The sequence below is a fragment of the Oryctolagus cuniculus genome, chromosome 2 (genome assembly GCF_964237555.1).
Source record: "Oryctolagus cuniculus chromosome 2, mOryCun1.1, whole genome shotgun sequence".
NCBI lineage: Eukaryota > Metazoa > Chordata > Mammalia > Lagomorpha > Leporidae > Oryctolagus > Oryctolagus cuniculus.
The window spans coordinates 8,612,498-8,628,453 of record NC_091433.1 but is presented as its reverse complement, the minus strand read 5'-3'; the positions used below and the strand labels follow the sequence as shown (position 1 = coordinate 8,628,453).

The window sequence follows — 15,956 nt, the reverse complement described above, 5'->3', positions numbered from 1 at the left end:
GCCCTCATTTGATTTACTATAGAATTGCAGTATGTATCAGTTCAGTCTGCTGGCTGCTTCTAATTAAGGGAGCACATTACTTTTTTTTAACTGAGTGTGTTATTCAGGTAAAATGAGTTAATTTCTGGTTTAGAATATGTTTGCAAGAGAAAGGGAACATATTCCCTTCTGACAGATTTCAGTGAGTTCTCATCTTTTAGAAACAGTTGATAACTTTCAAAGTTATAATCTCAGGCATTCATTATACCTTCCAAATTCAGGTGCTTTATACCAAGTACTAGGCTCTGGGCTATACAAGTATTAGGCTCTGGGGTGCAAGATAGTCAACATGGGGAGACAGCTGTGAATCCAGCCATGTATTGCACCCAGTTTGGGGGCAGTGCTGCTAGTGTGACAGGTGCTAAGGATGTGTGAAGCACAGAATGCTGTGACAACTTAAAGAGAGCACGTAGAAGGCTAATGCGCTGTGGTGTAGTAGATTAAGCCTCCGCCTGCAACAGTAGCATCCCATTTGGGCACTGGATGAGTTCTGGCTGCTCCACTTCCAATCCAGCTCCCTACTAATGGCCTTGGAAGGCAATAGAAGATGGCCCAAGTGCTTGGGCCCCTGCATCCACATGGGAGACCCGGAAGAAGCTCCTGCTCCTGGCTTCTACCTGTGTCCATCCCCAACTGTGGCAGCCATTTGGGAAGTAAACCAGTAGATGGAAGATCTTTCTCTCTGTGTTTATCTCTGTCTCTGTCTGTAATTCTGCCTTTAAGATAAATTTTTAAAAAGAGCACATAGGCTAAACTGGAAGAGGGCAGGGACGTTGATGCATTTTCCATTGTGGCTGAATAAATTGTGGCATTCTGAACTTTTAAAATGAAACAGATTAAGGATTGAAACAAGGATTGAAATAGTAGCTTTAAGGGTTGTGGTAAAGCAAGTCAAGGCACCTCTTGCATCAACAGCATCCCATGTAAGTGCCAATTCAAATGTCCACTATGCTGCTTCTGCTCCAGTTCCCTGCTTATGCGCCTGGGAAAGCCGTAGATGATGGCCCAAGTGCTTGGGCCCATCAACCATGTGGGAGACCCAGATGGATTTCTGGGTTCCTAGCTTCAGCCTGGTCCAACTCGAGCCCTTGCAGCCATTTCAGGAGTAAACCAAGGAAAGGGAAATCTCTCTCTTTCAAGTAAATAAATCTTTAAAAATTTTCCATTTTAAATTGAGTGAGTTGAATGCTTCAAAAGCTTTTCTAACTCAGTAATTGCTGCAGTTTATTTCTCTTCTCTGTCTTTACTCCCCACCCCCACCCCTCCCATCCCAACCCCACCCCGCCACACGCACACACACACCCTGCCCCTCGGAGCAAATCTAGAAGCAAGAAAGTGCCTGAAAAAGCCTGCAGATGGCTCAGAAAAATGAAGGAAAGCTTTTCTTTGGAGGTTTATGTAGGGCAGGTGAAGAAAACTGGAAAAGCTAAAGGCCACAGGAGGGAGGACAGGGAAGAAAAAGGAAAAGGCAGGGTCAGCGTAGAATTGAATCTCCTCCTGAAAAAAATCCATTTTCTTTTCATCTGCTTTACAGTTTTTAAACTTTATGGTCAATTTTGCTGTGTCAGCATGAAACAAATAAAGCAACTCCGTAAGTCACCTTCTTTGTTGAGAATGTACCTCAGTGACTCCAAATGTTTTCTTCTAGGGATGAGCTTGGTGGAGATCAGTGTAAAAAAATACTTGGAAATAAGATGTCTCCATAAATAGTATTTTATCATTCTTTCCAGGCAGCCATCTTGCTGTGCAAGCAAGAAACAGTTGCACTCCCCCAAATAAATAAATGATCCCTATCTTTCACCCAGATCCTATTTATTTAGCATATTACTTTTTATTGTTTTCTACTGACAACAGAATAAATCACCAAAGGAAGGTGGCATAGCATGCCAGATAACAATATTCTGTTACATTTTGATTTGGGATTTATTTTTTGCAAGCAAATTCTTAAGTTTTTTTAATGGTTTGAATTTCACTAGGCAAGGAAGAGTCTCCACTGAATGTTCTGAGAGAATTGGAACTGAAAACCAACTTAGAAACTGAGGTATGGCTGACAATTCAGTTACACAGAACTATAAGTGGTTAAGTACCATTTCACTCTGTATGCATATGTATTTATACACATACAAGAGAGCTTCAAAAAGTTCATGGAGGGACAGGTAGGTAAACCACTGCTTAGAATGCCTGCATCCTGCATCAGAGTGCCTGGGTTATAGAATCTGCTCTGCTTCTGATCCCAGCTTCCTGCTAATGCACACCCTGGGAAGCAGCAGGAAATGGCTCAAATACTTGGGTCCCTATGACTGACGTAAGAGACATAACTGAGTGCCAACTCCTGGTTTGGGCCTGGACCAGATCTAGTTATTTTGAGCATTTGGGGATTGCACAAGTAAAGTAGATAGTGTTTCTCCACCTCCCTCTTCAAATAAATAATTTTTTAAAAAAAATTTTTATTAAAAGTTTGTGGACAGCTGAAATTTAAAAATATTCAAATTCTCCATGAACTTTTTGAAACTCCCTCATATATATACTTTAGCTCCTAATTTCCTTGTACTAATGACTCTTACTATTGTTATTATATCCTGTGGTGGGGGGCTAAGAACCTCAGTAACTGTTGTGAATAATGACTTTATCAAATCAGTTTCTGAATTCTAGAAACCCAGGATCACCCTCAGATTCTCCTTATCATTGACATTTAATCATTGCCAATTCTTACAGTGTCCATTTCTAAAATACATGAATCCATCTGTTTCTACAGCTATCACCTCATCTAAACCACTACTTGAGTAGCATCCCATTAGAATTCTAGTTCTGCTGCAGCCCTTCTTCCAGAGTGCGATTCATACAGCCATGCAGGTCGTCTTTAAAAACATAAAACAAGTCCGCTGTCATTGCTGTGCTTCAGAGTTCCCGTGGCTTCCCATCACATTTAAAATAAACCTTGTTTTGGCCTGTGAGCCTTCCACAGTTTAGCCTCCATGCCTCCTTTCCGGCAGATTTCATGGCACCTTTTGTATATATGATGACAAGATAGCAGTGAGCCTGGGAGTTAGGAGCAGTGCAGTAGTACAGAAGTACAACTTGCCCAGCAAGAGCAATGGGTGGGTGGGAGAGCTTGCAAGGACAGTTAAGTCAATTAAGAAAGTAGAGGAGTTTACTAGAAGAAAAACAAAGCCTCCAGGCAAAGGGAGCAGTATGTTGACAGAGGGGCTGCAGTTGGTTCAAGAGAACTGTGATAAGAGTTAAGCCTGGAGCCAGCCTTGTAATGCAGTGGGTTAAGCATCTGCCTGTGACACCAGCATCCCCCATGAACACCGGTTCCAGTTCCTGCTGCTCCACTTCCAGTCCCCCCTGCTCCAGTTCCGATCCAGTTCCTTGCTAATGCACCTGGAAAAGCAGTTTAAGATGGCCCAAGTGCTCCCCCCCCCCCCGCCCGCCCGTATGGAAGACCCAGATGGAGTTCCAATTTCCTGGCTTCGGCCTGGCCCAGCCCTGGCTATTGTGGCCATTTGAGGAGTGAACGAACAGAAGATTTCCTCCCTCCCTCCCTCTCTCCCTCTCTTTCCCTCTCTCTCTCTCTCACTCTGCTTTTCAAATAAAATAAATAAATCTTCAAAAAAAGAAGAAGAATTAAACCTGGCAAGGGAATGGGACTCAGCAGGAGGAGCCATGTGTGTTGTGCTCAGTTGGAGTTTTATTTTTAAAAAATAGGAAAGCCAGTGATAGATAAGATATGAGGAAAGATTTAGTTTTCATTTTTATGGTAACTTCAGTTAACTTATTTTCCTGGTGTTTGGATTTTTTAGACATTTGTGCCTTCAGAAGAAGAGAAAAATCAGAACATTGTAGCACCAGTGGAAAGTACCTGCGAGGGAAAGCTAAGTGGAACAGGTAAGCTGCTTTTGGTGGTAATTTGCAATGCTTTTTCCTTGTATGTATTTTGTTTTGCATTGCACCTTAAAGTCATGAACAGATTCATAATAAAACAGGTACAGTAATCCTTCTCACTTTTAGATAGAATACTACTTTAACATATGCTTTTTCTCATTAAGTGTCAATCACTTCCATGTCGGGTAATCGTTTAAATCAGATGTATCCAAACAGTAGTGGCAAAGAAAGGTGTCTGGGAGCAGACACTTGCTCTATCCCCAACTTCCAGGCACTATCGTGGCTCTTTTCAAAAAGGCAGAGCTCGCCTGCGTCCCGTGTGTCCACTTGGGATTTGCTCTTGGCTCTTAGTTTCACACTTTGCCCCACTGGCTGCACTAAAATTGCTCTTACCTTGTTCAGCCTCCTCTCAGTCTCTTTATGCAACATTTGTCATTGTCAGCTGCAGATTTTTTAAGGACAGTCTCAATATCAGAATGAATTCAAGCCACAGCTCTCAAACTTTTTACTCTTAGAACCACTTTATACCCTCAAAAATTACTGAAGATCCCAAAGAGCTTTTGTTACGTGGATTGTACCTATGGACATTTACCAAATAATAAATTAAAAATAAGACAGTTAAAAAATGAACATTAACTCAATATATTTAACTCACTGTAAGATAACATAAATACTTTTCAGGAAAAATAGCTAGATTTTCCAAAACAAAAAAAATTAATGAAAAGTGACATTGTTTTATATTTTTGCAAATCTCTTTTAAGTCTGGTTTAGTAGAAAACAGCTAGTTACTCATATCTTTTGCCACATTTTAGTCTGTTGCTGGTTGTTTTTTTGAAGTATATGAAGAAAATACAACATTATAGATACTTGGTTATATTTTAATAGCTTTTTCATTAATTTTAGATTTATAATGTGGCCTCTGAAAAACTCCATTGTGTACTCATGAGTTCATAACATCTCAATATTTCTTAATTATTTTTTAATTTTAAATTATTAATTTTAAATTTACAAAACAAAAATTGTGAGGTATTACAACAAGTTCCTATATACCCCTCAGTACATTTCCCCATTAGCATTTTATATTTATATAACTAAAATTATTTATTTGTTTGTTTTATTTGAAAAGCAAAGAAAGAGATCTTTCATCTACCCGTTCATTGCACAAATGCCTGAAATAGCTAAGGCTGAGCTAGGCCAAATCCAGGAGCCCTGAACTCAATCCAGGATTCTCACATTGGTGGCAGGCACCCACTACTTGAGCCATTACCGTCTACCTTCCAGATAGCACATTAGCAGGAAGGTGGAATCAAAGTAGAGCTGGGACTTGACATGGGATGTAGGTGTCCTAAATGGTGTGTTAACCACTGTACCAAATACCAGCCCCATCTTGGTATTGATATGACATTAGTATAACCCTGCAGATCCCTGCTGAAAAACACTTTGAGGACCACTGGATTAGGCACTGGAAATAAGAAGAAATGTAACAGTGGAAAATTGTTCCTAGTTTGTACTCCAATCATTGTTTATTTTCTTCTGATTGACACATTAAGAAAAATAGTACTAGAAAATTTTAAGTACATGACCAAATTTAACCAGTTCTTTTTGTGTTTTAAAAAATCGAAATGTTCAGGCCAGCACCACGGCTCAATAGGCTAATGCTCCGCCTGCGGCGCCAGCACACTGGGTTCTAGTCCTGGTCGGGGCGCCAAATTCTGTCCCGGTTGCCCCTCTTCTAGTCCAGCTCTCTGCTGTGGCCCGGGAGTGCAGTGGAGGATGGCCCAAGTGCTTGGGCCTTGCACCCCATGGGAGACCAGGAGAGGCACCTGGCTCCTGGCTTCGGATCAGTGCGGTGCGCCGGCCACAGTGCACCGGCCGCGGCGGCCATTGGAGGATAAACCAATGGCAAAGGAAGACCTTTCTCCCTGTCTCTCTCTCTCACTGTCCACTCTGCCTGTCAGAAAAAAAAAAAAAAAAATTGAAATGTTCATACAAGTCAGGTTCATGCAATCAAGATGATTTTGTTTGCAGATAACAAAATCTATAAATATTTGCTTAAAGGGGAATTTCATAATTCACAAAATTAAAAATACAGATAAAGCATAATCCAAAAACATACTGATATCCCCAGTGATCCATATAGTAGAAGCTTAGTTTCTTTCTTTTAGTATAGATTTGTTTGAAGGTCAAATTTACAGAGAGAGAGGGAGAGAGAGATCTTCCATTCGGTGGTTCACTCCCCAAATGGTCACAACAGCCAGGGTTGGGCCAGGCTGAAGCCAGGAGCCTAGAACTGCATCCATATCTTCCACGTGGGTAACAGGCACATTAGCAGCGAGCTGGATCAGAACTGGAACAGCTGACTCTCAAACCAGTAGTTGTATGGGAAGCCAGTGTCACAGGCAGCAGTAACCCTCTGTGCCACAGTGCCAGCCCCAGAAACCCATTGTCCCCCCACACAAGTGATTACTTTCTCATTTGTGGCTTTTAGGAAAGTAGCTTTATCATATCATTTCTGGCCAAAATCTTGAGACCTACCGTTGATTTAGCTTAGGTATATGTGTCCACACTGAAGTACAGTGACAAGAAGAATATACTTTGCAGGTTTACTTTAATTAATTCAAGGTCTCTGTTCCTGGAACCATGTAGTGTCCTATACCACAGCGTGGGCTCTTGGAGAAACAGCCAGGAAGCCAGCTTTCATGTCTTCTATAGTCAGTTTGGCTCATTAAATTAGTCTCCTGACAAACATTAAGCCATATACTTACAGAGTACTAGGAAAAATCAAAATGGAAATACATCCCTCACTGAGATGGACTTGCAGATGAGTTTGGTGCTATAATAAAAGATGTGTCTTTTATGATACATATATGTCTATGGGGATCAGCCCCTGGGTAGCACCTGGAAGAAAACTTGTGTTTGCTAAACCAGTATCTCTCTCTTTCTCTCTCCTTGTTAGCTAAATAGTACTTTATAACACATTTTCCAGTTTTAGATCTTGTAGTAGTCTCCAGTTTTGTGTTATTATTAGAGCTGCAATAAACTTCTGTATATATCATTTTGTGTGTTTGCCTAAGCATTTCCAGAAAAAAGGAATTGGAATATCAAATTTTGAATTTTGATAACCCCTGTTGCTCAGAGCTAAATATTGAAGAATCAATAGAAATGCATTTAGGTGGACAAGGGGAAGAGAAGGGCAGTAGAGGTGTAGCACAATCAAATTCAAGGAGTATTATATATAAATCCTGACCCATGACTATCTCAGGAGATTATGGGGTAGCAGTTGGGAACCTTCTGAGACAGAGTCAACTGAAATGACCTCAAGAGCCTTGTAGGTAAAAGGATCAGATGGTTCTGGAAGACCACACCAAAACGGTAAGTCTTTTATGCTGACAGGAGAGACTCTAAAGATGACTAATTGATCCGAAGCTTGGACAGATGCATTAGTTAAAATGTGTATGTATGTTTCATAGTACAGATTATTAATTTCTCATTTGTTAATTGTCAAGAGGTAACACTTTTGGATTCCAAAGTCCTTTGTTCCCATAGTTACATTTCAGACTGCTTTGGTATGTTTAGGTACAATTCAGTAAGAAATCTACTTACGTAAAAGGAAGTTGTTTAAAAGAAAAATGTGTGTTCTGTCATTGTTGAGTAGAAACAGTAGACCCTGTACTTCAAGTTTCCAGAGAACATAAACAGACCATTGCTGTTTGAGGGGATAGGATCTAACTTCATTTGATGGCATTATTTCTAAATGAACCAGTGTCATACTGCAGCTTAACAGCTATCTTAAGATCTACACCTTTTTTCTAAGTTTCAGATCACCAACATAGTTAATCACTGTGGTAACTTAATGGACTGCTGCCATTAGTCTAAAAATATAGACACTGTCAATTTCTCTTTTTTTGGTAGTATAACAGAACACAGATTTTAGAAAATAGTCAGAATTTTATAATTCAGAAAGGCAGCTAGGCCACTTAAGTAGTTAACTAATGTTATTTAAATATCCTGAAAAATCTCTAGATTGTTTCTCTGCAGTTCAGAAACAATAGTGTTTCCTTATGTCTTATTTTTTTCTTTTTCAACAGCTGAACTACAGAGTGAATCACTTAATGTAAGTAACTAATGGTTTTGATTTTGTTGTTGAATGTTGTTTGGTGGTAGTGAATGCTTGTGAAACACTTGCAAATCACAAGCAGGCATAGACTTCCTGGTGTTTACTGGAGGAATCAGATGGGCTTTGCTTACTGTAAGGCAACTGTGGGATCGGAGTGCTTACCTCACCTCATGGAACCACCCCATTTTGTAACTGGAAACTCATATATAGTCTGCCAAACAACAAGGAAGAGAAAACCCCTTGATGTGGTTCAGGCTTGCCCTACAATACATTATAGAAGATATTAAGTGGGGCTGAGCTCTACAATCTGGTTCATCCCGCTTCCTTTCCCTGAGTGTTGCAGCAGCTGCATTTGCCCAGGATGAGCACAGCCCTCCTCTACAAATACGTGCAAAATTCTGTAGCTAGGACTTAGAATATTGGAGGATATTTTGAGACATTCACATCAGTTTAAAGAAAAAAGTTAGATTAACAAGATTTGTCAAGCAGGAAGTTTCATAACAAAATAAAATCATGAAAGCTCTTTAGATAAGAAAGGAATTCATATGGGGCCAGCACTTGGTGTAGCGGGTGAAGCTGCCGCCTGCCATGCCGGCATCCCATACGGTTGCTGGTTCGAGACCCGGCCGCTCAACTTCCAATCCAGCTCTCTGCTGTGGTCTTGGAAAGCAGTGGAAGATGGCCCAAGTCCTTGGGCCCCTGCACCTGCCTGGGAGACCCAGAAGAAGCTCCTGGCTCCTGGCTCCTGGCTTCAGATCGGCGCAGCTCCAGCAATTGTGGCAACTGGGGAGTTAACCAACAGATGGAAGACCCCCTCTCTCTCTCTGCCTCTCCTTCTCTGTCTGTGTAATTCTGACTTTCAAATAAATCAATCAATCAAAAAAAGAACTAATTCATAGAATTCAGAAAATTTTTCTCTTGTTAGTCTTTCACCATAACCATTTTAAAGACAAGATTATTCATTACAGTGTAATGATACTTGGTTAAACTGAAATTTTTTCAAAAGGAAGATGTCCTATGCTCTTGAGCCCCTGGGTGAAATGAAAAAGAACATATACTCAGTTTTTTTTTTTGGCATTTGCACAGTCAGATTATGAATACTGCTTTTTTCCCCCTACCTTTAAGCTTTTTGTGAGACTATCCATAAATAACCCTTTATATTGTATATTTAGGTCAAAAATTCAGGCTTAAGAACAAACGAAGATACGCATAGTAGATCTTACAACAAAGGAGGTAAGTTAATTATTTCAGAGCAGTAATTTTAATATTAGCTATAATTAATCATTTGTTGAGTGCCTTTGGTGTGACAGGCCTTACACTAATTACTTCACAAATTTTCATAACCCAGTAGAGTGAATGTTAATAGCATGACATGTATAGTGAAACTAAAATTGAGTGAGACTTGGTGACATGTTCAAAGCCATACAGCTTGTTTGTATCTCCTTGCCTTAAATATCTACTACAACTTTGCTAGAATCCTTACAGTGGACTCAATCCAGTACAAACACAAAACATAGTCCCCAGTGGTTTGTACCATAAAAAGGTAGAAGTTCAGTGCTGTGTGTTCCACTGTCATGTGTGTTAACTTCTGACAGGTTGACTCAATATGGTAGCTTGGGGACATTGCATTTTGTGGGCCTTCTCTTAGGAGTCTGGTCTCATTCCACGGACCTGTTCAGGCTGCCAGTGCCAGACAGATAATTCTGTTCTCAAACAGAATGCAGAAGTTTGCCTTTTATGCCACTCCAAAGGGAAGCCCTATTCTGCATTTGTTACATACAGTTCCATAAACAGTATGTAGCATTATGTTGCCTGTTTCAGGTAATTTGTATCATATCACATATGTTCTGAAATTTGTCCTATTGATTTCTATAATTCTAGTCATTTTATTTTAATTAGTGTTTAGTATCTGTTGTGTGAATATACCACCGTTACTACTTTTTGCTCCTTGTATTGGTAAACATTTAGAGTATTTATAGCTTTTCCCAGTTAAGTACATGTATAGTGTGTCTGTATCTCTAGATGTAAAATCATGCATCTTCAGCTTTACCCGTTGTGCCAGATTGTTCCCAAGTGACGTACTAATTGTCACTGCACTCCTTCTCCCATATTTGGTGTTTGTTAGACTTGTGAGTGCTTGTTAATCTGATGATTGTAATATGTGTTTCATTGCCTTCCTTGGATGTTTCTTAATGCTGTATTACTATTTGTGTTAGGGGAAGGGGCCTTGAAGTCTGCTATGTAAAAGCCAGTGTTATGACCCAGCACATGTTTCTTCCCTCCTTGAAGTCCCATTTATTAATGTATAAAAACAGAACTGACCTGACAGTGTTGTTGGGAGTACCCCATCAAAATTTATTTTGTGAACTATATACTGTAGTCCCTGGCACATTACTGGTACTTAAAATTACTGTCTGTCATCCCTACCTACACACCCCTAAAGTAAGCATGGAATGAAAGAATATTTTCTTTTTCTCTCTTTTCTTTTTTTTATGTACTACTCAGAGGCATCCTGTAGTAGAAAAGACAACACCGAAGCCATGAGAAGTCACAGTGTTGAAGCAAGTCCTAAAGAGGTACATTTATTAAAAACTTTTATTTAATGAATGCAAATTTCATAGGTACAACTTTAGGAATATAGTGGTTCTTCCCCGCATACCCACCTTCCCACCCCCACTCCTGTCCCAACTCCTACTCCCTCTTCCATCCCATTCTTCATTAAGATTCATTTTTAATTAACTTTATATACAGAAGACCAACTCTATACTAAGTAAAGATTTCAACAGTTTATACCCACCCCGACACACACAACATAAAAAGTACTGTTTGAGAACAAGTTTTGCAGTTAATTCTCATAGTACAACTCATTAAGGACAGAGGTCCTACATGGGGAATAAGTGCACAGTGACTTTTGTTGTCAGTGTAGCAATTAATGAAGAGGTACATTGTCATAGAAAACACAAGCATTTTCATATATTATCCATAATATTTTCACCTGTAAACAAAGAAAAGTTTTAAAAAGAGATGACTTCTTTATATAAATCATTAAAAGGAAAAATAAAGGGTCTGCATATCACTTATACCTGCTTAAGCTCTTGTGATGTTTAGGTAATTTAGAAGGTTCTAGAGTTACTTGGAAGTATCCATGTTGTAAATCAAAATGTTTTTCCATGTACTGCCTTTGCTTTTGAGTTTTTGTTTTTGTTTTTGACAGGCAGAGTGGACAATGAGAGAGAGAGACAGAGAGAAAGGTCTTCCTTTACCATTGGTTCACCCTCCAATGGCCACTGCAGCCACCGCGCTGCAGCCGGCGCACCGCGCTGATCCGAAGCCAGGAGCCAGGTGCTTCTCCTGGTCTCCCATGGGGTGCAGGGCCCAAGCACTTGGGCCATCCTCCACTGCACTCCCGGGCCACAGCAGAGAGCTGGACTGGAAGAGGGGCAACCAGGACACAATCCGGCACCCCGACCAGGACTAGAACCCGGTGTGCTGGCGTCGCAGGCGGAGGATTAGCCTATTGAGCCACGGCGCCGGCCGCTTTTGAGTTTAAGATTGATTCATTGACTTGAAATGCAGTTAGGGAGGGACAGACAGAGAGAGAATCTTCCATCTGATGATTCACTCCATAATGGCCACAGCTTGGCAGAGTGGGTAGCAACAGCCCAAGCACTTGAGCCATTTCCCAATGGTTTCCCAGGCACATTAACAGGGAGCTACATCAGAAGTGGAGCAGCCCGGACTGAAATGGCCCTCATATGGAATGCCAGCTGCACTACAATACCAGCCCCAAAAAGCCCGTGTTTAATGGACCACTAAGAAAGTAGCAAAAACACTATCAATTAAATCATCACATGCCTTTGATTATAAAGCCTAGCTTGATTTCAGGAATGGTAAAAGGAGAAATATTTTTTAGAACATATGGTGGGGCCAGCTGCCGCCTGCAGTGCTGGCATCCCTTATGGGTGCCAGTTCAAGTCTGGGCTGCTCCACTTCCAATCCAGCTCTCTGCTGTGGCCTGGGAAAGCAGTAGAAGATGGCCGCAAGTCCTTGGGCCCCTGCACCCATGTGGGAGATCCAGAAGAAGCCCCTAGCTACTGGCTTCCTATCAGTCCAGCTCCAGCCATTGTGGCCATTTGGGGAGTTAACCAGCAGATGGAAGACCTCTCTCTCTCTCTCTCTCTCTCTCTCTCTCTCTCTCTCTCTTTCTCTGCCTCTCCTTCTCTCTCTGTGTAATTCTTTCAAATAAATCTTTAAAAAAATGTTTCAGAGTTGTCAAATGGTATGTAGACAGAAATAAATTTGGATGTTTTATATGGATTTACATTCAAATAAAAATAAAAAACATAAGCTTATAAAATTAGTCTAATACAAATCCAGGCACCTTAGCAGTGTTAGTGTACATCAGTTTATTCCAAAGGCTAAAAGACCTAGTGTCATGGCCTCCCATTTCCATTCGTTTACATCTGATCCTGTCACCTTTAATATAGTCATTCTTAATTCCAGGATGAAGAGGAAGAAAGGCATATGCCGAAAAGAAAAAGAAAGAAGCATTATCCCCCTTCAGAAGATGAACTGGGTATTTAGAATATATGTGTTCCTGTTTAAAACATCTTTGAAAATTTAATTTCCCACCCTAAGAGCCAATAACAGAGGATTCTTGAGGATGGTAGCTGTTTACTTCACCGTTTTTGAGACTGATTTATTTCCAGCTGGCTTGGCACCTTTTGTGTGTTTTCTGAACCTCATTCTAGAAACTAGATTATTTCCCTTGAAAGACCCAACCTCTGGAACTCAGACCAATCCAGGCTTCTCTATGAGGTGGCCTGCATCTCAGCCAGGTGCCAGTGAGTCACAAGCAGGTGTCCTACATGAAAAGCTAGTGAAGCACTTTAGTCAGTGTTTTTCTAATTCTTCTGGGCTTCATACAGATTTCTCATGGTCTATAACAGTGCCATCCCATAGAACTTTCTGTAGAACTTTAGAAATGTTGTATTTGTATTTTGTCTAGTGTAGTAGCTATCAGTCACATGTGGCTGTTGAGCATATGAAAGTGGTCAGTGTGAATGGATGATTTGAGCTTTTAATTGTATATCATTTCAACTTCAGATTTCAATAGGCACATGTAACTGATAACTGCCATTACTGGACAGTGCAGGGACTTTCATACTTTAATACCTGACATAAAGTAGAAACTCAATAAATAATGAGAACATAAAAAGAATGAATAGCTAAATATTTTTGTTAAGAACATGTGATTATTTTACAATAATTTATTTTGGGGGTTCATACTACGTCCAGGGACTATCCATGATACTTAAACATACATTCCTATTTAACCTTCACAGTAATCCTTTGAGTTAGATATTGTCACCATTATACAAATAAAGAAATTAAGTTTCTGAGACATATGACTTCATCTCCACCAAGTAAATCTGATTCCAAAACCCGTGGTCTCAGTTACTAAGCTATACTTCTCAGGTGGTAATTCATCAAGAAATTGGAAGTCAAGTGTCTCTGGGAGCTCTGTGCACTAAGCCCTTTCCATGGAATTGCTCTTTTGTTGGTGTCATGTGAGAACTTGGGGAATTTTCTTTATTGATTGATTTTTGACAACACCAGAAACCAGCATTCAGATAAATATATCATGACATGATATATTTAGAATAACTTTGACTTCACTGTATCTCAATCCTAAGAAATAAGTCAAACTGTCTTAAAATAGAACTCTATATTTCATTTGTCATGTCGGTTTGTCCCTTTGTGATTCTATAAACTGATTCACAGATGATAATCCAGATGTCCCGGATTGCAGAACAGAAGCAGCACAGAGGCCGTGCTCTGAAACCGAGCCACAACACACGAAGGTATCTTTTCCTACATTTTAATTTAATTTTGAAGGTAACCTGTTTAAATAACTGAATAATTACTGTGATATATATTTTTCATTTTTGTGTCTTTTACTTGGTGTATCTCTAATAATAATCATATTATTATAAAAGGTAGGTGGTGTTTAGTCTCCCCTCAAAAACAGATGTACAAGACCAAATTAGTAATCTTTATTTAATATCACATTTAGCATTAACACCAAGAATAAAAATTTTGCAACAGTAGTTTGAGAGTGATTTTTAACATTCCTATTACAGATTTCTATGTAAAAATCATGTTTTATTTTATAAAAGCAGCTAAGTCATTTATCTACAATGTATATGGAGGAAAAATAAATTATATATGTCAAGGCTTTTAAAAAAGACCAAAATTAGATAGATAGAAAAATCCAGTAATTGGAAAAATAAAAGGGAATAAAAAGTGAGTTCCTTGCATGTCACCAGGATCTGATTAAAAATTGCTTAGGGGACGAAATGTTGGCTCTGAAAGAATCAGCTCAAAACCAGGAATGCCATCCTTCTAGTTGTTTGAAAACTTTTGGGCAGTGAATCTCTAGGCCTACCTATAAAACTGGTGAAAATGCTATGGCTGAAATGAGGGGGCACCAGAAATCAAGCCTGCTCTCAGCTTCCCCCAGCATGTACACACACACACTTAGCACTTGAAGAAGTTCTAGGATGAAAATCACATGCAGCATGAGTATCAGAGTTGATGATGTCAAAGCAACTAGTTTGCTCAGGAAAAGGCTCTTTGTCTCTCCTGAATGAGTTGAACTTTTATCCTCTAACTAGTATACCATGCTGGGTATTGGATGAGCCATAGAATGTGAAAAAAAATGGTGTCAAACCATTCTTTCTATATGCCTTTTATCTAAAAATCAAAATTCAAGCTCTTCTAATATGTAATAATATGAGTAGATTGGCCCTCACTGATAGCGAGCTCATCTCTGACATCATATGTCAGTCATGTGCTGTACTCACCTGTCTCAGTCTTGTCCTGTAGTACTTTCAAAGTACCTTAAGGAAATCTGGGAGTCCCAAGAAACAAAGGACTTGAGAGTGACCTCCTTACTTGTTTGATTGCTTTCAGCATTTTAGGATCCAGTAGATTTTACAGATGCTCTATTAAATGAATTGGCAGAGTCTGCTAACTTGGTTAGCAGCAACAGAGGTTATTTTTTAAAAACATTTTCCAACACACTATTCTAAAAGACAGCTATAAATTGTTTTTGAAATAGAAGATTAAGATAAGTGGAGGCAGGATTAATGTGAAAAAGAAACTTCTTGTCTTGTTCAATTTCTCTGTAGGAAGAAAACTCTGGAGATTTAGAATTCCCTAAGACAAGTTCTGAGACAAACAGCATGGCTTCAAGGCCTGTGGAAGAAAAGGGTGAGTGAGTCATCTGCCCAGAAAAATTGGGACTCCATCCTCATGGCAGTGGTACCTCTCACCATGCTTCACCAACTGGCACACCTCTCCCTGTACCTTGTGCTTCCAGCTAATAGGGCCTGAGAATCATTTTTAATAGATGGATCATACTCTACCCAAACTATGCTGCTTCTCATCCAACCAAATTCAGGTTTATTAACCTGGATGGTGGAGGCAGGCAAATGGAGTGTGTGTGCATGTGTGGCCATGACTGTGCAGTCCCTTGAGTAAGGCTGCCGTGGTCAGCTGCAGTGCTCTGAGCTCTGTCTTCTCTGCAGATGAATATAGTAGCAGTGAAGCTACTGGGGAAAAAACAGAGCAGCATGAAGAGGATAACAGTAAATCTCAGGAGGTAAGCACTGTCCACAGTTCTTTAAGAAATAAAACTAAGCCGGCGCCGCGCCTCACTAGGCTAATCCTCCGCCTTGCGGTGCTGGCACACCGAGTTCTAGTCCCGGTTGGGGCTCCGGATTCTGTCTCGGTTGCCCCTCTTCCAGGCCAGCTCTCTGCTGTGGCCCGGGAGTGCAGTGGAGGATGGCCCAGGTGCTTGGGCCCTGCACCCCATGGGAGACCAGGAGAAGCACCTGGCTCCAGCGTGGTG

At 40.2% G+C, this 15,956-nt stretch overlaps 1 protein-coding gene across 2 annotated transcripts in view; it reads left to right on the top strand.

Annotated features, from left to right (window-relative positions):
- Positions 1–15,956, top strand: part of BOD1L1 (biorientation of chromosomes in cell division 1 like 1) — a 61,111-nt gene that overhangs the window by 31,585 nt on the left and 13,570 nt on the right. For both annotated transcript variants that reach the window (XM_051830063.2, XM_051830055.2), the window contains exons 11-19: positions 2,016–2,080; positions 3,843–3,927; positions 8,013–8,038; positions 9,214–9,274; positions 10,547–10,617; positions 12,545–12,617; positions 13,826–13,905; positions 15,235–15,316; positions 15,634–15,707. In XM_051830063.2, the coding sequence (XP_051686023.1) occupies positions 2,016–2,080; positions 3,843–3,927; positions 8,013–8,038; positions 9,214–9,274; positions 10,547–10,617; positions 12,545–12,617; positions 13,826–13,905; positions 15,235–15,316; positions 15,634–15,707 (617 nt within the window). The remainder of the gene's footprint in view (positions 1–2,015; positions 2,081–3,842; positions 3,928–8,012; positions 8,039–9,213; positions 9,275–10,546; positions 10,618–12,544; positions 12,618–13,825; positions 13,906–15,234; positions 15,317–15,633; positions 15,708–15,956) is intronic.